Source organism: Oncorhynchus mykiss, chromosome 6 (assembly GCF_057628025.1).
Source record: "Oncorhynchus mykiss isolate SJ-2025 chromosome 6, ASM5762802v1, whole genome shotgun sequence".
In the NCBI taxonomy this organism is placed as follows: Eukaryota; Metazoa; Chordata; class Actinopteri; order Salmoniformes; family Salmonidae; genus Oncorhynchus; species Oncorhynchus mykiss.
In genome coordinates, this window is record NC_143027.1 from 12,522,700 (window position 1) to 12,546,048 (window position 23,349).

At 44.6% G+C, this 23,349-nt stretch overlaps 1 protein-coding gene across 26 annotated transcripts in view; it reads right to left on the reverse strand.

The window, feature by feature from the left end:
• rtkna (rhotekin a) overlaps nucleotides 1–23,349 on the reverse strand; it is a 102,909-nt gene that overhangs the window by 56,215 nt on the left and 23,345 nt on the right. For 5 of the 26 annotated variants that reach the window (XM_021605288.3, XM_090239290.1, XM_090239274.1 and 2 more), the window contains exon 1: nucleotides 4,703–5,672. The exons of 15 other annotated variants lie outside the window; for them this stretch is intronic. In XM_021605288.3, the coding sequence (XP_021460963.2) occupies nucleotides 4,703–4,798 (96 nt within the window). In that variant the 5' untranslated portion in view covers nucleotides 4,799–5,672. Of the gene's footprint in view, nucleotides 1–4,702; nucleotides 6,800–23,349 lie in introns of those variants that run through there. 6 more of the 26 variants (XM_090239277.1, XM_090239292.1, XM_090239289.1 and 3 more) reach the window with 4 other exon arrangements.

Below are 23,349 nucleotides of genomic sequence, written 5' to 3' on the forward strand. Positions count from 1 at the left end.
ATATGCAGTTATATCTTAGCCAGCCAGCTATAGCTAGTTATTTTGCCAGGGACCTCACGAGACAATATTATTATGATACTTTGGTGCCAATATGATATTTATTGCGATTCCCATGATTCTATTCCTATTGCAATTCGATACAAGGGTTTTATTGTGTTCCAAACAAATTGCTCACCATATGTCTGCTGCAGAGACACAAGAGAGAGCCGTGAGAAAACAAGTTGAGATCAGTCATAGAAATAAAAGCGCTAAATAGGCTCTCTGTTAAATAAAAAATAATAAATAGGCTCTCTGTTAAAAAAAAGAGAACAAGCCATGAAAAAAATCGTACCTGTACCTGCACAAATCGTTTTTGTGCAGGTACAGCCAACTAGCGCAAACATATTGCGATATTGTCAAAATGATACAAAATATCGTCAAAAAGAACATCCCGATATGGAACTATCAATTTTCCCCCATCACTATTAGCTAGCCAGCTAACTAGCCTAGATAGCCAAGTAGTAAGCCAGAGAACACCACCAACTAGTCTAGCACAGGCAGGAACCCACAAAACACAACAACAACAAATCCAGCAGATAGAGAGAAGAGTTACCAATTGATGGCTTAGCTACCAAAGAAGAGTCTAGGAGAGGAGCTTCAGAGGGAGAGGCCTTTTCACCAGCCGAGGCAAAGTCAGCTAATCCAATAGCGATATTATGAGGTAAATCCACAGTGAACTTATTCGGTTCATCTCCATCCCTACTGACACTCACAATGTACCCGTAGGTCGGTAGGAAATAGAGGTTGCAGGCTTCACATTCATGCTTGGTACAGCACCTGGTTTCAGTCAGAGTCTCATTCCAAATATTGTCTTCCACTGATTATAGCCATCGATGTCCTCCGAGGTAAAATTAACACTGCATACAGTAGACGTCCCGCGGTTACCTTACTCCAATTCGCTTGCTTCAACTGGACAAACCGGTCCCACTTTAAAGCTAGCTTCTCGTTTCTGGGCCACAAATGAGTCGTAACCTCATCCTTGTGGGTATTATTACTGCAACCACCAACAACAAACCTCCTTGGCATATTTAGCTTTTTAAAAAGCTGTTGGGTCTGAAATGTAAACTAAAACTAGCTACAGATGACGGAAAACTAAAACAACTCACCTCGCTTGACTACCAAATGCACAGGAGAAGAGGAGATGCACTTTGGTGTATTAATGTATATTGTTTCTTCTTCGTGGATGTACATAGTAGTTCACCAATGCCAACACTTGGGCTTGAATGTAATTACATACTAGCATGGCTAGTAGCTAACATTAGCCAGCTGGAGCTAGCTAGGTAGCACCAGTTCTCCACATGACATTTACAATAGTGCATTGTGGGTAGTTCCGAAGATATCCGAAAATATGTTGACTACAACTAAGTTACTAAGTCATTGACCACACTACATTGTTACTTTGGTGAGTAAAAACTCATGCTATCTACCCTTTATAACCTGAACAAACAGGGATGTTGTAAGGAGGGTAAGGAGTGTCTACCTGGATGACTAAAAACAAACCAAGGAGTAAGGGAATATAACTTGCTGTGAGCCGGAGCATTGACATACTCTGATTATGTAAAGGTCTGGAATGCTGGCTCTGACCCTCTGGGTGTGTTCTCTTGTTCTGTGTAAGCACAGCAGCTCAGGACAGCTGCCCACCGATGACCAATGTCTTACCAGTAGAGCTCCAGGAACTAAGCTGAGAACTCATGTTTGCACCTTGAACAGACACAAGCCTCCCAGACAGCAATAAGGGGAAAGTTTACTGTTTTTAGACCATAGCAACTGGATCATCCACAGGACTCTTCTAAACTACCAACCTTTAGGGCAAATGATGGTCTGCTACAGCTTATGGAGGCCACGCTGCAGCACACGGAGAACTCAGCATGGAGTTGTAGTGGGTCGCACAGCTCTACCACATATATATAATCGATTCCAGCAACCCACCCAGACAGGGAAACCATTGAGGACACTGAAGAGAAACACAAGCCTGTTTACTGAGATCCTACACTGACAACCCAGTTGGGATCTCTTTGTTGAGAGTGTATCTGCCACTGCTTTCTGCCAGCATAGAACACAGATTCAGCATGTAGACTGACTGGCTTTTTCCAGTTTGTTTGTGAAGTAAACAAGTCAGTGGCTCAAAGAAGGCTCTTTCATAGAGTATAAATGAGTGGTTTGAGACTGATTGACATCTGGTGACTGGGATGAAAGGGTACAACTCGTGAGAGCATCCGTGATGATTCTGTAATGGCTGAGGGATTGAGGGATTGAGGATTCAACGGGGAGGCAGGGAACGTCAGGGGAAAAGCCGGTGTTATAAATTATCTTCTGGACACAAAGGAGACCCATCTGGGTGGGGGTGTCCGTGTGTGGTATTGTTCTTCTATCCTCATGGGGACCTGAAACCCCCAAATGTCCCCACGAGGATAGTAAAATGAGGGAAATTCTTCCTCGTGGGAACATTTCCCACGTCTCCATGAAGACAAAGGCTATTTTCATTTTAGGGGTTAGGTTTAGGGTTAGAATTAGGGTTAAGGGTTAGGGAAAATAGGATTTTGAATGGAAATAAACTTTAGGTCCCCAAGAGGATAGAAGAACAAGTGTGTGTTTGTGTGTATGCGTGTGCCCATTAGACACCCACTGTTCTATTAAAAAGTCATGTTGTCCATCGTATACCCAAATGGACCAACTGGCTTTCTGTTTGGGCCAGATTAGCTAAGACACAGCTCCATGAGTAGTGGAGGTGAGATGCCAACTTGTGCCATGGTGATACTACTGCCCCAACACAGCGCCCTTCAGGTCCCACAGTTGCAGAGGCTGACACTCCCATTGTCACTTAGATGGTGGGTCACGACCTTCAATGGGTTTGAATGTTTGTTTTTTTATTGTAATAAAATATTCCAGTCTGAACTTAAACAACTAAAACCAGGAAGAAAGTGTGTAAAAATGATAATGAACCTATATTTTTTAATAATTTAACCTCTATACTAGTATTTAAAATATAGAGTTATTAGCAGTACTAATTCACGGATGTGGTTGATTTTGTGGTCTCAAACCAGTGAGCTTAACATTATGGGCAAAATTGAATTATTGACAATAAAAAAAGAAGGGACTGTTGTCATATAATTGGTACATTTACTATCAATATAGAATGAAACATAGTTTTCCAGATTTCAACAACTAAAAACTAAAAATCACCATGCGAATATTGGATGACAGAAAACCTGGTTCAAGGTCCCAAGGTAAAACCAGTAGATGACACGCTCCTAACACACAACAGCTGCAGAGCTAACATAGTTTCACAATAGAGCAGCCAAGCATCCAAAAATGTTACATTAGAATTTCCTTTTGATATTCCCTGTATGATTTCCAATGGCCATGTGTCTCCTGCCTCTCTCCTCAGATTAAAGCCTCCATGCAGTGTTTTAATGTTATTTTTAAATCATCACTGTATGTCTAATAAATCACTGTGTGTGTTTATTTAATGAAAATAACTCCAAAATATAATTGTAATAATTTAGTTCCCCGAGCATCTTTTGGCCATTGAAATACTGTCTGATTGTGTGGGAGAAATAAATCAGAATATATTTACATACACAGCCCAGATTGGCTGATAGGATGGTCTAGAGCCCACTCTCTTACCCAGATGAATGGTCATTGGTCTATTATAAATCAGATCAGATTGTGATGTCATGATCTGGGCTAAAAACTCCACCCCACCTGAACAGGCAGACATTTCTGCCATCTTTTCAAACAGCTCATACACAAAAGGGGCATTATCATAATTTTCACAATTTCAGAGTGTTATTTTAACCTTCTAGTGCAGAAATATTCAATGTCCCTTTAGTTCAGACACTCTGCTCATCAAATAACAGACACATTGTGTTCTCTGTGAGGTGGACTGTAATGCTCAGCTTAGTCCCAAAATGACTAAATTGTTATGTATAATGTTCACATCAACGATATAACACTGACTACATAAGAACCAGTACAGTCCCATTTCACTTGGCAATTGATACGTATTGCATCATTAGGCCTCTCTTCCTTTCCATCTCTCTTTCCCTGTCACACGCACCCACGTTTACCCCATTGGGGACTTGTGAGTCCCACACATACAGCATGCAGCTGCAGATAGTGTTAGTACGCTGGGTTAGAGAGTAACAAACTGTACATGACTTGTGGTGTTTTCTGTTCTCTCTCACTGAGAACTTCTGGAGACCACACCAGAGTAAGCATGACACCTTGGTCAGGGACATTCTTCAGTTAGCCCCTCCTAACTCTTAATATGTAAAAGCAGCGGAGCTGGGAACTCACTCAGTAAACTGGCTCATGTCTACTGTATGTTCACAGTTCAGTGGAAAGTCGGAAGTGAGCGCCTGTACACGCTGGTCCCTGCCACATCAGATACTGTCTGAGATAGACCACAGCTTACTCGCTCTCCCTGTCTATTGCCACCCTATGATTTGTACACATACACTTCAAAATATAACTTCACTGAAACGCCCTGCTTGACTTGGGAGAGAAGGCAAAGATATGACATGACAACACCGCACATCGACTAGCAGGTGAAAGAAGAGCTAGGACATCAGCTCCTGTGAGAGGCGCTGGGAATCAGATGTGACAGTGATAGCTTCCATAAAAGTGCAGTCAACCTTTGGGGACGGTCTACGTTAATTACCTGTAAACTCAGGGCAATCTGGCGAATGTACATCATGTTCAGGTCCTCCAAAATGCGCAGTTTGTCCTCCATGTCAGCGTATCTGTCCATTGGCATCCCTCGAAGAAATATCCACAAATTGAGGTAGCCTATGATTGAAGGTTTTCACTTCCACGCCCCCCTTTTAAAATGAATTTGTTACAAATGTGAGGCGTTTAAGGGAGCTGAGAACTCAAATTCCCAAGGAAAAAAAATGCTACGAACGCTTATGGTGGCAAATGAAAAACTTAGCAGACAGTAACATGAAGATTTAGAGAAAATACTAATTTTGAGAATGTACTGTTAGATAAAGTACTGGAGGCGCGCAGCGGTCTCCAAATCCAATGCGCAAAGAGCATACGCCATAAACTTTTTGTCTTTCGAACTATTCAAACCAGTTTCTCTGTTAAAACTGCACAGCACTGACTTTTCCGCGAACCAAAGAGGTAGAGAGACGTGTGCGAGCGCCCTAACAGTATACAGTAACACTGTTCATAAAACATACAGCTAGTCCACAGTGCATATTCTTGGCTACTTCTTTTCAAGCAACAAAGAGCCTCTCAAACACCCACAGTCAACACCCCTCCTGGGCAGTTGCGGAAAGAATGGTCCTTTTTAATGCAATTATTCTCTTTGTGTCCTTGCGTCCTGATTGTGAGGGTGCCGTCTGTCCACTGTGACAAGACCTCTCCGCAAAAGGGCATCGCCTCCGCGGGAACGAACAGCACAGCAACCCCACTGTGCGCAATAATCACTACAGGAGCCGGGGGAACTCGCGCTAAATTAACCCGTACAACGCGCCTCTCGAAACGGAGCATTAAACACAAAGTGGGAGAAAAGAAATAAAGAAAGAGACTCCACTCCCTTTAAAATAAACAAATACGAAATACCAAACCATTAAAGGGGCATCTGAAAAAAAGGAAGTGGCGAGGGGGATAGCTTTGTTCTTTTCAGACACTTGATAACGAGTGATATTAAAACCGTGTCAGATGGCGCATTACCACACTTAGATAAAACAAGAAAAAAATATGCCCAACCTAACAGCAAATGAAAGACTAACCCCTGAAAACCTCTCGTAAGGTAACGGTGACAATGAATGAGATGAGAAAAATATCTGAATTATTCATATTTTAAGAGTGGACATCGTTCGTTTCTGTATATTCACGGACGAGAGGGAACTATTATGCATAATGTCGGACACTGGGGCTTTTGGGAGGGTCAATTCAAATGCATATTTGACAATACAAGTCCCGTATGACATAAACCTTTCCATTGCTTACTTAATAATGTATTATAGACTATTCAGGAAAACCCTGTCAATTTAAAAAGAGGCGTCCTCAAACGGAAAACAGGCTAATGGGTGGAATTCTCCAATTTAAAAAAATAAATAAAAATGTGCTAGTATCATTCATGAAATTGTGAAAACTATCAGTTGAAACTATAGGTCTATTACTGAATTTGATACTCTAAAAATAGTCTACAATTTAGGGCTTGCAATCGATGGGAAGTGTATTTCCAAGTTGTAGCCTAATAAATAGTCTACAATTTGGGCTTGCAATCGAAGTGTATTTCCAAGTAGTAGCCTATTAAAGATGTCAGGCGTATATGTTTATGAGAAAAATTGTGTTTTCCAAGCATCAGTGAATTTATTAACAGTATAACTTTCCAGTGTTTTCTCAGTTCACGCAGCCAAATGTTGGTGCCCAGTCTTCAACTCTTGAAGCGCTGGCTCTCTAACTTGCACAGTTATAGTTATTTCTAGGTGTTCCTCTTCACCAGTGGAACTTCGGAGTCCTGAAATTGAGAAAATCCCAAAGCTAAACGTTCTAGAGTCCACTTTCTGCCAAATGTTCCTCTCATTTTCCTCTGATAAACTTCTGGGGTTATGTCTTCTGTGTTCTTCAAAACAGTAACGAAATGGAGATGGCTGAAATCAAGAAAACTGCTCCCAAATCCGGGCCGATCCCACAATCATTTTCTGTCTCCTGTCTCATTTGCGCGCGTCCTGTAGCGGGTCCAGGCGTTCCAGTGAATTACAGATGATGTGCCAGTGCATCTGGTGTGTGTGTCCTTCCATGTGGCGTGGGAGAGACCGCAATAACTACAAGCGAAGCCCCTCACAGGAAACTGGGGTCATCTCGCGCACAACTCTCACGACCTTCTTACACACATTTATTCCTCTGTTGTTCACAAACACTACAAAATAAAAACACATGTGCACGCACAATTCCCTGCACATCTGAAAACAAATCAACTGTACTAAGCCCCCCCCCCCCCCCCCCCCACACCACCACCCTCACAGAACACAGGAGCAGTAGCTCACCAGGTCATTTCTCCAAGAAAAGCCTTCAGCCTGAAGTTTAAATTAGCCGGGGCTAATCTCCCTCAGACACTGGGTTAGGCTATGTACAGTAAGAAAATAGATGTATTGTTCTAGTGGAGGGAGGTGGAAAGATAAATAGTGGATTAGAATGCACAGGAGGGAGGGTGTTGAGTGTTTATGAAAACAGCCTGTGACTGGTTCAGAGGTTAAACCTCCAGATACCACCTAGCAGTCCCCCCAGAAACTCTATCTGACATGTGGAACTCTGCAGCAGCAGGTTGGGCAAAATCCTGTATGTAAGTCACTTGTCAAAACTTCAAAACCACAGTACTAAAACAACATTAGAATGTTAAAACACAAACACTCTTAAACAAGGGAAATAATCCTCTGCATAGTGCTCTCAGAGGCAGGAGAGAACACCTATTCTCGTTTCTCAAGGCTTCTTTCTGCTGAGAAGAGTTCCAATGCTAGCGGGAGGTGTGTGAAGTCACTCCATTGCCCATTCAGGCATTAGGGCACATCTTTAGATCATGGATTCATGTGATTCTAGGACTTCGAGGCAGTGAAATCTATAGACTCTTTTGATGGAAAAGGTCACATACACAGAGCCAATAACTATTCTAGAATTGTAGCACCAGAACTAATCAGTTGCTTCTTTTACATTACAGAACCATTCTATTATAATGTACCTGCGTCTATGTTCACCATATTTGATCAAATAGGAGAACATGTGGAAAATATGAAGACCATGTCCCAAGGTGAGATGGGCCGAGAAAGAGAGAGAATCTTATCACATAACACACACATTCCTCAGTGTGCCAGTCTAGCTTGCCCTGGACCTTACGTAACAGCCTGGGATATTGGGCTGCGTTCACAATGCCCGGCGTGCTCTGTGTTCCTGAGCGGATGTGTAGAGTAATATGGGACATTTCCTGTCTGTAATCAGCAGGGTGGAACACACGGCCAGTCGGCCAGTCAATAGGTAGTGGCTATTAGCTACAGACTAGCCAGAGCTGGCCAATCCTGCTCTTTGTTCCTCACCTGATTAAACTCCACATGATCTAGAGGTCGAAGACTATGATTGATATAGTCTTCGATATTTTGAATCAGGTGTTTTAGTGTGGGGTCGAAACAAAATCCTGCATACACTGGAGCCCTTCAAGAGCAGGGTTGGCCAGTCACTGCTATGGATACATTGGTAGGGGATGAAGGGATGGCAGCTAAGAAGATAAAGGGAGAGTCTCCACTGTCCACTGTGTAACTTTAGCCCATTAAACATTAACCAACCAGCATGATTGAATTGGATTCTTTCACATGAGGAGAGAAACCCCCTGTTGGTTTGACCGTTTACTGTTCAGGTCATCAGTCAACCTACTGAATCACTAGGTTAGATGGGCCTGTCTAAAACCCATTCCAATTCTTATCTCTGGCACAATTATTGGCAAAAGAGGCAATGTTGATTGGTCAAATGAACAATTATTGATTTTTTTTTTGAAATAGGGCTTCCTGTGTAAACACAGTCAGAGTAGGAAAGGGAGTACAGATACATTGTCACGACTTCTGCCGAAGTCGGTTCCTCTCCTTGTTCAGGCGGTGTTCGGCGGTCAACGTCACCGGTTTTCTAGCCATCATCAATCTATTTTTCATGTTCCATTTGTTTTGTCTCACCTGGATTCAATTGGTTTCATCAATTCCCTAATTATATGTTGTATATGTTCCCTCTGTTTCCCCCATGTCCTTGTGGGGAATTGTTTATTGTAAGTACGCGTGTTTTATGTGACTGGTGCGATACGGGTTTTGTGCCCATGTGTTTTGTTATTTTTGTATGCCGGTAGTTATGTACATTAAACGGATCTGGCTATTTACCAAAATCTGCTCTCCTGCGTTTGACTTCCATGCCACCAGTTCCGCAGCCCTGACATACATGGGGACGTGTCGAACTGACCAAGTTCTGCTCTCCTGCGTTTGACTTCCATGCTACCAGTTCCGCAGCCCTGACATACATGGGGACGTGTCGAACTGACCAAGTTCTGCTCTCCTGCGTTTGACTTCCATGCTACCAGTTCCACACCCCTGACATACATGGGGACGTGTCGAACTGACCAAGTTCTGCTCTCCTGCGTTTGACTTCCATGCTACCAGTTCCACAGCCCTGACATACATGGGGACGTGTCGAACTGACCAAGTTCTGCTCTCCTGCGTTTGACTTCCATGCTACCAGTTCCACACCCCTGACATACATGGGGACGTGTCGAACTGACCAAGTTCTGCTCTCCTGCGTTTGACTTCCATGCTACCAGTTCCACAGCCCTGACATACATGGGGACGTGTCGAACTGACCAAGTTCTGCTCTCCTGCGTTTGACTTCCATGCTACCAGTTCCACAGCCCTGACATACATGGGGACGTGTCGAACTGACCAAGTTCTGCTCTCCTGCGTTTGACTTCCATGCTACCAGTTCCACAGCCCTGACATACATGGGGATGTGTCGAACTGACCAAGTTCTGCTCTCCTGCGTTTGACTTCCATGCTACCAGTTCCGCACCCCTGACATACATGGGGATGTGTCGAACTGACCAAGTTCTGCTCTCCTGCGTTTGACTTCCATGCTACCAGTTCCGCACCCCTGACATACATGGTGATGTGTCGAACTGACCAAGTTCTGCTCTCCTGCGTTTGACTTCCATGCTACCAGTTCCGCACCCCTGACATACATGGGGATGTGTCGAACTGACCAAGTTCTGCTCTCCTGCGTTTGACTTTCATGCTACCAGTTACGCACCCCTGACATACATGGGGATGTGTCGAACTGACCAAGTTCTGCTCTCCTGCGTTTGACTTCCATGCTACCAGTTACGCACCCCTGACATACATGGGGATGTGTTGAACTGACCAAGTTGCAAAGGTCTAAAATACTTGAGGGCATTTCTATCAAAAAGGACCCATGAACACAAAACATAAAGTTCCTAGGTGCACATCAACTTGGGTGTCAAATTTCAACCTTTCTTCATCTTCAAAATGTGTCAGAAGTAGAGGCTTTGATAAACAGATGGAAAGGGTCTAGGAAAGCACATTCTTAAAGGTATCAGAAATACATCAAAACACAATGTTGACGTAAAGACCACCGCCAACTAATATCAACATTTATATTTAGTTTTTGACAAATTCTTTACCTTCCGTAAATATTGCCTTCTGTCTCGTAAATATTGCCTTCTGTCTTGTAATTTACAATTACCAACAACCCATATATCTTGAAGATATTTCCTAATTTCTCTCCCTCATGAGGAGGAAAGATAATGAAAGTTCACAGAATTAACAAGTAATGGTAGACCTATCATATTAGTTATAGTGATTTTACTGATATCAACTTTGTTTATGAATTAAGCGATTCAAACTTGTAATTCAGTTACCAAATTGGTAACAGAAGTACCCCAAAAAATCCTTAATGGAATTACTGCAACTGAATTGGCTTCAATGGGAAATCATAATAGTCATGAACCACAGTTGGGTCACCTGCTATGTTCCTCCCTTCCACCAGCATACCGTTATGTTCAGCTCATAAATGGAAATCTGAACCTATCATAGATTTATGCTTCACAAGTTTGGATTGCAGTGAATAGAGCACAGTACAATACAGTACAGTACAGTACAGTAGAGCATAGTACACTGCTCAAAAAAATAAAGGGAACACTTAAACAACACAATGTAACTCCAAGTCAATCACACTTCTGTGAAATCAAACTGTCCACTTAGGAAGCAACACTGATTGACAATAAATGTCACATGCTGTTGTGCAAATGGAATAGACAACAGGTGGAAATTATAGGCAATTAGCAATACACCCCCAATAAAGGAGTGGTTCTGCAGGTGGTGACCATAGACCACTTCTCAGTTCCTATGCTTCCTGGCTGATGTTTTGGTCACTTTTGAATGCTGGCGGTGCTTTCACTCTAGTGGTAGCATGAGACGGAGTCTACAACCCACACAAGTGGCTCAGGTAGTGCAGCTCATCCAGGATGGCACATCAATGCGAGCTGTGGCAAGAAGGTTTGCTGTGTCTGTCAGCGTAGTGTCCAGAGCATGGAGGCGCTACCAGGAGACAGGCCAATACATCAGGAGACGTGGAGGAGGCCGTAGGAGGGCAACAACCCAGCAGCAGGACCGCTACCTCCGCCTTTGTGCAAGGAGGAGCAGGAGGAGCACTGCCAGAGCCCTGCAAAATGACCTCCAGCAGGACACAAATGTGCATGTGTCTGCTCAAACGGTCAGAAACAGACTCCATGAGGGTGGTATGAGGGTCCGACGTCCACAGGTGGGGGTTGTGCTTACAGCCCAACACCATGCAGGACGTTTGGCATTTGCCAGAGAACACCAAGAGTGGCAAATTCACCACTGGCGCCCTGTGCTCTTCACAGATGAAAGCAGGTTCACACTGAGCACATGTGACAGGCGTGACAGTCTGGAGACGCCGTGGAGAACGTTCTGCTGCCTGCAACATCCTCCAGTATGATCGGTATGGCGGTGGGTCGGTCATGGTGTGGGGTGGCATTTCTTTGGGGGGCCGCACAGCCCTCCATGTGCTCGCCAGAGGTAGCCTGACTGCCATTAGGTACCGAGATGAGATCCTCAGACCCCTTGTGAGACCATATGCTGATGCGGTTGGCCCTGGGTTCCTCCTAATGCAAGACAATGCTAGACCTCATGTGGCTGGAGTGTGTCAGCAGTTCCTGCAAGAGGAAGGCATTGATGCTATGGACTGGCCCGCCCATTCCCCAGACCTGAATCCAATTGAGCACATCTGAGACATCATGTCTCGCTCCATCCACCAACGCCACGTTGCACCGCAGACTGTCCAGGAGTTGGCGGATGCTTTAGTCCGGGTCTGGGAGGAGATCCCACAGGAGACCATCCGCCACCTCATCAGGAGCTTGCCCAGGCATTGTAGGGAGGTCATACGGGCACGTGGAGGCCACACACACTACTGAGCCTCATTTTGACTTATTTTAAGGACATTACATCAAAGTTGGATGAGCCTGTAGTGTGGTTTTCCACTTTAATTTTGAGTGCCACTCCAAATCCAGACCTCCATGGGTTGATACATTTGATTTCCATTGATAATTTTTGTGTGATTTTGTCGTCAGCACATTCAACTATGTAAAGAAAAAAGTATTTAATAATAATATTTCATTCATTCAGATCTAGGATGTGTTATTTTAGTGTTCCCTTTATTTTTTTGAGCAGTGTATATTGTACTGTACTGAAATATACTGTACTATACTGTGATGTCCAAACTTGTAAAACATGAGGAGAATGACATTCATATTTATGAATTTCTTTGTAGTACAAATCAGGAACCAACGATGTAATTCCATTACCAGGTGTAAATCCACTTCACATACTGTGGTTTAATAACCAAAATATATATATTTTTTTTCCAAAGTCAAGGTGTCATGTCATCGCTGACACCACATTCTTTCTGCAGACATCTTTCAATCTTAATTCGGAGATGATAGCTAACAGAGTTTTTGGGAAACGTGGTCGCAAAAAACCTGAGAAAGATTTTAAGGTAATGTAGTTACTCGTGTTTGCATCTGCACAGTTCTTACACCAAATTCGTTTTTTGTTCATTTTTTAGGGGAAATTGTTAAAAGTAGTCCTTGTGTATAGAGTTGTACTGTTTGTTAAACTGTGAAAATCAAATGGTTTTGGTTTGTGTTAGCAGTTGATGTTATTCTTTAATAACACAGACCCCAAAGCAAATTAATGGGAGGAAAATAGGTTTATTCGAAGAGGATAAATCATATAGAAGTAGATGGTCATTCTCCCCTGTCCTCAGTGATGCTCTCCAGTGAACAACGGGACAGAATGTAGTATAACCCAGCCCTAGCCTGTGGTTGACCAATTAGAATTCCTTGCAGTAAAACTGGGTCAAATGGCCAAATAACAAGTATCCTATTTCAGGTTGAATATATAGACCCCATGCCTCTGCATTAATCCCCTACTACAGAAAATCCACCATTTGATCGTTAGTACTGCATTGACCTCTCGTCCTCTGTCTCTGCATTGTGTATTTATCTTCCAAATATTCTTATACGTATTTAACATACATTTTCAAGAGAAAAAAACTGAGCCAGAGTGTAATTCCGTTACCGTGGAATTCCATTAATACTATGTGTGTGTAAGAGAGTACCAGAGTCAGATCTGTTTAAGTGTCTCCAGTCTGCCAACAGTCAGGCAGCAGGGCAGGGCCCCAAACCACAATAAAAGAACCCTGGCTGTCATCTACCCCCAATCGGTAAACTGAGCCCCACCCACGCCACAGCTCCCACGCACAAACATCAGCATGCGCTGATATAGACACATATAAATAGAAAGACTGTGGGAAAACATACACAAAACATCCCCCCACACACACAAAATCTCAAGGACACTTTGAGACGGTCAAGGACTGTGTGAACTTGTGAGCCAATAAATTATCTATGGAATTGGGTGTTAGTCTGAGAAACCATTTGATGATGCGGTACACTGTCTGTGTGATTCAGTGTGTTTTTCTTCTAGTGGGAGTCAGTAGCAGTCAGCGGGAGTCAGTCGGCAGGCGTATCATGCAACACACCTGTTTCACCTAATGATATCGTCTGATGAGCTGTGAAACCAGACGGCAGTCATACAGAAACCTCCGGAGGACACAGACCCAGACAGATGACAGAGGGAATTCACTTTGTTGTCTGTTCTCAATGTGACATCATAGCTCACTAGAATACTGTAAACGAGCTTTCACAATAGTTTTTAACAGATTTTGCAATATAGAGTGATATCATTGTTTTCTATCATTAGTGGGCATGTAGCATGAGAACAGTGAATCACACACTTGGAGCGGTATGGGAGAGTAGTAGTCTATGTCACGTTTTTCCAGCATCAGTAGCAGAAGGAGAGCTAGCATAGGGACCTTTGACACATTTGAAATATCTCAGCAGCATTCTTGCCTGACAACTATGAGAGAGAAACAGTGAGTAACACACACACACACACACACACACACACACACACACACACACACACACACACACACACACACACACACACACACACACACACACACACACACACACAGCTAACAGGCTACACATGTTCACTGACACAAGCATTTCCTCCACACTTATCCCTCTGGAGACACTTCAACACCAAGACAGCTGGAGCCTGCCAGAACTTTCTGTGAGCCTCCAAGCCACCCTCCCTGGCCGCTTGTAAGCCCTCAGTCACTGTACATATGCTAAGCTTCATCCCATCACCCTGTACCTCAATTAACTCGTCATGAGCACATTAGCCAATTCAACTCCATTGATTTCCGTCCTCATGAAGGTAACGTCTATATTGTGACAATTCATTGTTTTGTCTCTTTTGGATGAAGTTGGATTTCTATGGCTCATCAATTTGTCTTTTGAGACTCATTTTGATGGATACTCAGAGAGATGAATCCTAGATTTACATGTATATATATTCTACATACAGTAGTTATGTAGACAATAGTTAGACAGAATGAGAAGTTTTTGCTCTGTACTAGATAAGGACATTACACAATGGAACAATGGCTCCCTCTACAGGAACAACTGCAAATGGCGCTTTCCATTTTTATACTTGGTGAGACTCTTAGCGCGCACACACACACACACACACACACACACACACACACACACACACACACACACACACACACACACACACACACACACACACACACAGGATGTGAGTACTAAGTGAATCCACAACAAACCAAGAACTCTGTTAGTCCAAACAAAGCAATTAAGAGTAAACAAGTTTGAGGAGAGGTTGAGTACAGCACTGCTGGAAGACAGTGTTCAGTTGTCTTGTTTTCCTTCTTCGGGAAGTGAAAGAGAACCACAGCAGAGAGAAACCGCAGACCTATTTTCTATCACCAACTTCCCTCTGAGGCCACAGTCAGTGTTCAAATGGGGTCAGTAAGAATGGGAATGGGGTCACTGGAGAAAAATACATTCTGTAGCTATTAAAAATCCAATCTGTCGCTATTACCTGAAGAGGGATTGTAATGAGCATGAAGGGAACTATAAACTATAAAAGGGAAACAGAAATTAAAACAAAAATCAAGGCTAAAAGGGTACTCAACATCAACTGAAAATGGACAGTTAGGTACACGTATTGGTGTACAAACACAGTCGCTCATTCCTCCAGACCAACCGTAACCAGTGACCTCAGCCCTTGCAAACTCAACAGCTGTCGAGCATCCAAAAGTTGAAGTGGATTTCACAATAGAGTGGCATTGTTTTCTCAGTCAAATCATAATCAAATTGTATGTCACATGCGCCAAATACAACAGGTATAGACCTCATCGTGAAACACTTACAGCCCTTCCCAACGCTGCAGAGTTTTAAAAAAATACAACGGGTGTAGACCTCATCGTGAAAAATTACAGCCCTTCCCAACGATGCAGAGTTAGAAAATACAACGGGTGTAGACCTCATCGTGAAACACTTACAGCCCTTCCCAACGATGCAGAGTTAAAAAAATACAACGGGTGTAGACCTCATCTTGAAACACTTACAGCCCTTCCCAACGATGCAGAGTTAGAAAATACAACGGGTGTAGACCTCATCGTTAAACACTTACAGCCCTTCCCAATGATGCAGAGTTAGAAAATACAACGGGTGTAGACCTCATCGTGAAACACTTACAGCCCTTCCCAACGATGCAGAGTTAGAAAATACAACGGGTGTAGACCTCATCGTGAAAACTTACAGCCCTTCCCAACGATGCAGAGTTAGAAAATACAACGGGTGTAGACCTCATCGTGAAACACTTACAGCCCTTCCCAACGATGCAGAGTTAAAAAAATACAACGGGTGTAGACCTCATCTTGAAACACTTACAGCCCTTCCCAACGATGCAGAGTTAGAAAATACAACGGGTGTAGACCTCATCGTGAAACACTTACAGCCCTTCCCAACGATGCAGAGTTAGAAAATACAACGGGTGTAGACCTCATCGTGAAACACTTACAGCCCTTCCCAACGATGCAGAGTTAGAAAATACAACGGGTGTAGACCTCATCGTGAAACACTTACAGCCCTTCCCAACGATGCAGAGTTAGAAAATACAACGGGTGTAGACCTCATCGTGAAACACTTACAGCCCTTCCCAACGATGCAGAGTTAGAAAATACAAATAGTAACACAAGGGGAATAAAATACACAAGAATGGAGCTATAAACAGGGTGTACCAGTATCAAATCAAATTTTATTGGTCACATACACATGGTTAGCAGATGTTACTGTGTGTAACGAAATACTTGTGCTTCTAGTTCTGACAGTGCAGCAATATCAACAAGTAATATTTAACAATTCTACAACTACCTAATACACACAAATCTAAGTAATAAGAATATATAAATATAAATATATGGATGAGCAATGACAGAGCGGCATAGGCAAGATGCAATAGATGGTATAAAATACAGTATATACATATGAGATGAGTAATGCAAGATATGTAAACATTATTAAAGTGGCATTATTAAAATGACTAGTGATCCTTTTATGAAAGTGGCCAATGATTTTGAGTCTGTATGTAGGCAGCAGCCTCTCTGTGTTAGTGATGGCTGTTTAACAGTCTGATGGCCTTGAGAAAGAAGCTGTTTTTCAGTCTCTCTGTCCCAGCTTTGATGCACCTGTACTGACCTCGCCTTCTGGATGGTAGCGGGGTGAACAGGCAGTGGCTCGGGTGGCTGTTGTCCTTGATGATCTTTTTGGCCTTCCTGTGACATTGGGTGCTATAGATGTCCTGGAGGGCAGGTGGTTTGCCCCCGGTGATGCATTGTGCAGACTGCACCACCCACAACCGCAGGGCTCTCCAGAGGGTGGAGAGAGTTGCCATACCAGGCGGTGATACAGCCTGACAGGATGCTCTCAATTGTGCATCTGTAAAAGTTTGTTAGGGTTTTAGGAAACAAGCCAAATTTCTTCAGCCTCCTGAGTTTGAAGAGGCGCTGTGGCTCCTTCTTCACCGCACTGTCTGTGTGGGTGGACCATTTCAGTTTGTCCGTGATGTGTACGCCAAGGAACTTAAAAGATGTTCCACCTTCTCCCCTGCTGTTCTGTAGATATGGGTAGGGGGGTGCTCCTTCTGCTGTTTCCTGAAGTCCACAATCATCTTCTTTGTTTTGTTGACATTGAGTGAGAGGTTATTTTCCTGACACCACACTCCGAGAGCCCTCACCTCCTCCCTGTAGGCTGTCTCGTCATTGTTGGTAATCTAGCCTACTACTGTGTGTGAGTGAGTGTGAATATAGTTCGTGCAAGATAGCATCAGTACAGATAGTCATTTAACTATTTAGCAGGCTTAAGGCTATTTAGCAGTCTTATGGCTTGGGGGTAGAAGCTGTCTTGGAGCCTGTTGGTCCGAGAGCCGATGCGCCAGTACCATTTGCCAGACGGTAGCAGAGTGAACAGTCTGTGGCAATTTTTTGGCCCTTCCTCTGACGTCGCCTGATATAGAGATTCTGGATGGCAGGGAGCTCGGCCCCAGTGATGTACTGGACCGTCTGCACCACCATGCTTTGGGGTCGAGGGCAGTGCATTTGCCATACCAAGTGGTGATACAGCCAGTCAAGATACTCTTGTTGGTGCAGTTGTAGAACTTAAGGATCCGAGGGACAATGCCAAATATTTTCAGTCTCCTGAGGGGGAAGATGAGGTGTCGTCCCCTCTTCACGACTGTGTGGGTGTGTATGGACCATGTTAAGTCTAGGGCCGGGACGATACCAGTATCATGATACACGTTAGTATCGTGGCCAGGAAACGTAACAAAGCGTATTTAACTTCTTTAGGAAAACAGCCCTAATGCTGTAAACAAACATTACGTTGTCTTCCAGTCACACTTATTCATTCTCCAAGCTATAGCACACAATATTCTACATACAGAGGTTTTTAAAAGACCAAAGAGTCTGTTCTGCTTCGTGTTTTAATTTTTACCACACAGCATGGACTTCAATCAGCCACCAGCCTACACACACACACACACACACACACTAACGCACATCACACAATCTACAGACATTTACCTAGTATTTTGGTTACAATATGTACTGTGAAATTCCACAACATAACTATAAATCCGTTCCGAGCATACATGCACAAACACACAGAGGGAGAGAATGAGAAAGCACACCCCTCTGAGAGGGAGGCCCTGACTGCCTCTACTAACAATGGCCAGGTGTTGATGTGATGTGTGTGGGAGAGAAAGTGAACAGATCCTTTGTCCAAAGGAAAGGAAAGGAGAGGGGGATGGAGGGAAGAGTACAGGTGCTGTAAGCAGACAGGCATGTGACCTGGCTCTGGTTCCCCTGTTCCCGAGGCTTAGGATGCATACCTGGTATTCTATTCCCTATGTAGTGCACTACTTTTGACCAGAGCCCTATTGACTAAATAGGGAATAGTGTTCCAATTGGAATGCAATCTTAGTGACCGTGTGAACTTGAAGGTGTTTATGGGCTGGACATGCTGAAGTGATAGGCTACACTTAAACCAACGGGCTCTGAATAGTAACACAAAGACACCACCACCATGGGCACTGGACTCTGACACTCTGGATACTGACCCCACCAACCTGGGCACTGGACTCTGACACTCTGGATGCTGACCCCACCACCCTGGGCACTAGACTCTGACACTCTGGATACTGACCCCACCACCCTGTGCACTGGACTGACACTCTGGATACTGACCCCACCACCCTGGGCACTGGACTGACACTCTGGATACTGACCCCACCATCCTGGGCACTGGACTCTGACACTTTTGGATACTGACCCCACCATCCTGGGCACTAGACTCTGACACTCTGGATACTGACCCCACCACCCTGGGCACTAGACTCTGACACTCTGGATACTGACCCCACCACCCTGGGCACTAGACTCTGACACTCTGGATACTGACACCTCCACCCTGGGCACTGGACTCTGACACTCTGGATGCTGACCCCACCACCCTGGGCACTAGACTCTGACACTCTGGATACTGACCCCACCACCCTGTGCACTGGACTGACACTCTGGATACTGACCCCACCACCCTGGGCACTGGACTGACACTCTGGATACTGACCCCACCACCCTGGGCACTGGACTGACACTCTGGATACTGACCCCACCACCCTGGGCACTGGACTGACACTCTGGATACTGACCCCACCACCCTGGCACTAGACTCTGACACTCTGGATACTGACCCCACCACCCTGGGCACTGGAGTCTGACACTCTGGATACTGACCCCACCACCCTGGGCACTGGACTCTGACACTCTGGATACTGACCCCACCACCCTGGGCTCTAGACTCTGACACTCTGGATACTGACCCCACCACCCTGTGCACTGGACTGACACTCTGGATACTGACCCCACCACCCTGGGCACTGGACTGACACTCTGGATACTGACCCCACCACCCTGGGCACTGGACTGACACTCTGGATACTGACCCCACCACCCTGGGCACTGGACTGACACTCTGGATACTGACCCCACCACCCTGGCACTAGACTCTGACACTCTGGATACTGACCCCACCACCCTGGGCACTGGAGTCTGACACTCTGGATACTGACCCCACCACCCTGGGCACTGGACTCTGACACTCTGGATACTGACCCCACCACGCTGTGCACTGGACTGACACTCTGGATACTGACCCCACCACCATGTGCACTGGACTGACACTCTGGATACTGACCCCACCACCATGTGCACTGGACTGACACTCTGGATACTGACCCCACCACCCTGGGCTCTAGACTCTGACACTCTGGATACTGACCCCACCACCCTGTGCACTGGACTGACACTCTGGATACTGACCCCACCACCATGTGCACTGGACTGACACTCTGGATACTGACCCCACCACCATGTGCACTGGACTGACACTCTGGATACTGACCCCACCACCATGTGCACTGGACTGACACTCTGGATACTGACCCCACCACCATGTGCACTGGACTGACACTCTGGATACTGACCCCACCACCATGTGCACTGGACTGACACTCTGGATACTGACCCCACCACCATGTGCACTAGATTGCAATGTCATCCCAGACCAGTAGCAGTCAGTCAGCATCTGGCAAGGCAAGAGAATGCTCAGAGTCTCAGATACTGTGCAGACAGCTAAAAACATCTAAAAGCAGCGGGTGGCTGTTCCACCGCTTGCTGTGACCACAATGTGTTAAAGAAACCACCTGTTGGGGGACAGCGAACGGTTGATGTTTGCGTCACCGTTAGTGTGTTTCCTCTCAAGGAGGAATAGAACCCCAGCATCTGTTACTGCCTGGTTTGAGAAAGCTGTGAGCTTGAAACATGCTACTGACTAACTGATAGGTCTGAAATCTGTCCGTCTGTTTAGTCCCAGAGAGTATTATCAGGGCTCTTATGTACAGGAACAAGGACATTAAACATGAATGAATGCAGACATTCCATCTCTACCCATCCTAGTAAACTCCAGGGATGCGTGTGTTCCTATCCTTCTCTCAACTAGTTTAGTGAGAGACCTCCTCTGCCAAACTATCAGTACAATAGACAAAACAGAAACTAGTGGAATGGCCTCCCAAGTGGCGCAGTGGTCTAAGGCATCCCAGTGCTAGCTGTGCCACTGGAGAATCTGGGTTCGAGTCCAGGCTCTGTCGCAGCCAGCCGTGACTGGGAGACCCATGGGGCAGAGCACAATTCTCCCAGCGTCAGCTGGGTAAGGGGAGGGTTTAGCCGGCAGGGATGTCATTGTCCCATTGTGCACTAACGACTCCTGTGGTGGGTCGGGTGCAATGCATGCTGACACAGTCTCCAGGTGTACAGTGTTTCCTCTGACACATTGGTGCAGCTGGCTTCTGGGTTAAGCGGGCGCTGTGTCAAGAAGCAGTGAGGCTCGGCTGGGTTGTATTTTGGAGGACGCACGGCTCCTGGTTGGAGGATTATGGATTTCCTGCTTATTCCCTCTTGATTCCGGGCAATCTTCCAACTTGGATTTCAGGAAAATCAGGGAATTTATTGAAAATTCCTGGAATTGTGCAACCCTACCAATGGGAGTAGTCTTTATACTCCTAGACTTTTGGAAGGTATTCAGGAATGATGCATCTCCATTGAACTGTGTTGCATAGACAAGTCTTAACCCATGACAGCTCAGGAGTCGGTGCCCACACACAAAAGCCTGCTTGTGACTGTGTGAATGGGGCTGCCGTGAGAGGGCGTTGGTGTTAGTTAGTCATTGTCTTGGTGTGTGTAGGCTTTTGTGTGTGTGTAGGCTTTTGTGTGTGTGTGTGTGTATATACACGTGTCCATACACATCACTGATAGGGGCATAGACATTCTAGAGACAGACTTGTGTTAGTCACTTCCTGCCAAAATACAGAAATACAGCTGATGCATGCTATGTTGTTGTCTTAGGTCTCTCTTTATGTAGTGTTGTCTCTCTTGTCACAATGTGTGTTTTGTCCTATATTTGTATTGTATTTTAAATCCCAGCCCCCGTCCCCGCAGGAGGACTTTTGGTAGGCTGTCATTGTAAATAAGAATTTGTGACTTGCCTAGTTAAATAAAAGTTAAATTAATCATACTGTCTGTATTTCTGTATTTTGAAAGTACATATCTTGAAAACTTGATTGTTGACATGCAAAAATGTTTGGGACTATATCAACAATGGACGAATTAAACAAATACCAAAAGATAGTTTATGGGAGGAATTTTACTTTAATCTACAAATGTGTCAAAACTGTCCTGCCTCTGGACAGAGTCTGCTGACCCTGGCCCACAGGCGTTGGACATGAGTGTGTGTGAGTATGCGTCTGTACAGGGAAGGGAAAGGATGTTCAGCACATTCTCAACAGGCCTTCAGCTGTTCAACCATAACCTGACACCCTCTACTGATTGCTGCACAACACAAGAGATGTGTGTGTGTGTGTGTGTGTACACAAGAAAGCAAGCATGTGTATGTTGACTGCCAATGGGAAAATGAATCAAATGGGGTGTATTCTCTAAAGGAAAAATTTAATCAGAAAAGAGGACCAGTCTGTATACTAAAGTATATACTACTAAAGTAGAGGTCTTCATGGGTTCAAAAGTGGCTTTCCCTCCCGACCTGGTATGCATTTTAAACGGAGACATTTATCGAATGGACCCGAGGACACTCAGACCCGTTTTGAAAAGGCCTGTGGAAAAACAGACCCCTTATGGTTCAGATCCGATAGACCCGTTCATATCCGAGAGTAGAAAGAGAGAGAGAAACCTCAGACTGGGCACTGCCAGCGCCATCAATAGATCAGAGATATTGGCCAAATGATCCACAGTTAAGCCCTTTGTGTCCTTAAAAACGACCCAATAACAAATTACCAAAGAAACGAGTTGTAATTTGATGACTAGCATATTCAAATCTTTATAGCCAATTCATGGATTGCACGTTTAGTCACAATATTGTTTTGAATATTTATTTTAGGACTGATGCCCAGCTGAGCATTCTACTCAATGCAGTGTCAATGCAGTGTCAATAGGTGCTGACGAAGATCTTGTCTAATAGTAAATAAAGTAAACAGGACAATGAAAAACAAATGATAGACCCACTAATCACAAACCAGATGGGATGGCGTATTGCTGCAGAAGGCTTCGGTATCCATGCTTGTGAAGTGTACCTTGAATTCTAAATACATCACGGACAGTGTCACCAGCAAAGCACCCCCACACCATCACACCTCCTCCTCCATGCTTCAGGGTGGGAACAACACATGCGGAGATCATCCATTTACCTACTCTGCGTCTAACAAAGACACGGCGGTTGGAACCAAAAATCTCAGATTTAGACTCATCAGACCAAAGGACAGATTTCCACCGGTCTAATGTCCATTGCTCATGTTTCTTGGCCCAAGCAAGACTCTTATCAAATCAAATTTTATTTGTCACATACACATGGTAAGCAGATGTTATTGTGAGTGTAGTGAAATGCTTATGCTTCTAGATCCGACAGTGCCGCAGTTTATAACAGGTAATATCTAACAATTCCACAACAAAACCTAATACACACAATCTAGTAAAGGAATGGGGTAAGAATATTTAAGAATAAAATATATGGATGAGCAGTGACAGAGCGGCTAAGATGCAATAGATAGTGAAGGATACAGTATACAATATATACATATGAGATGAGTAATGCGAGATATGGGGGGGTAGCCGAGTGTAGCCTAGTGTTTAGAGGATTGGGCCAGTAACCGAAAGGTTGCAAGATCGAATCCC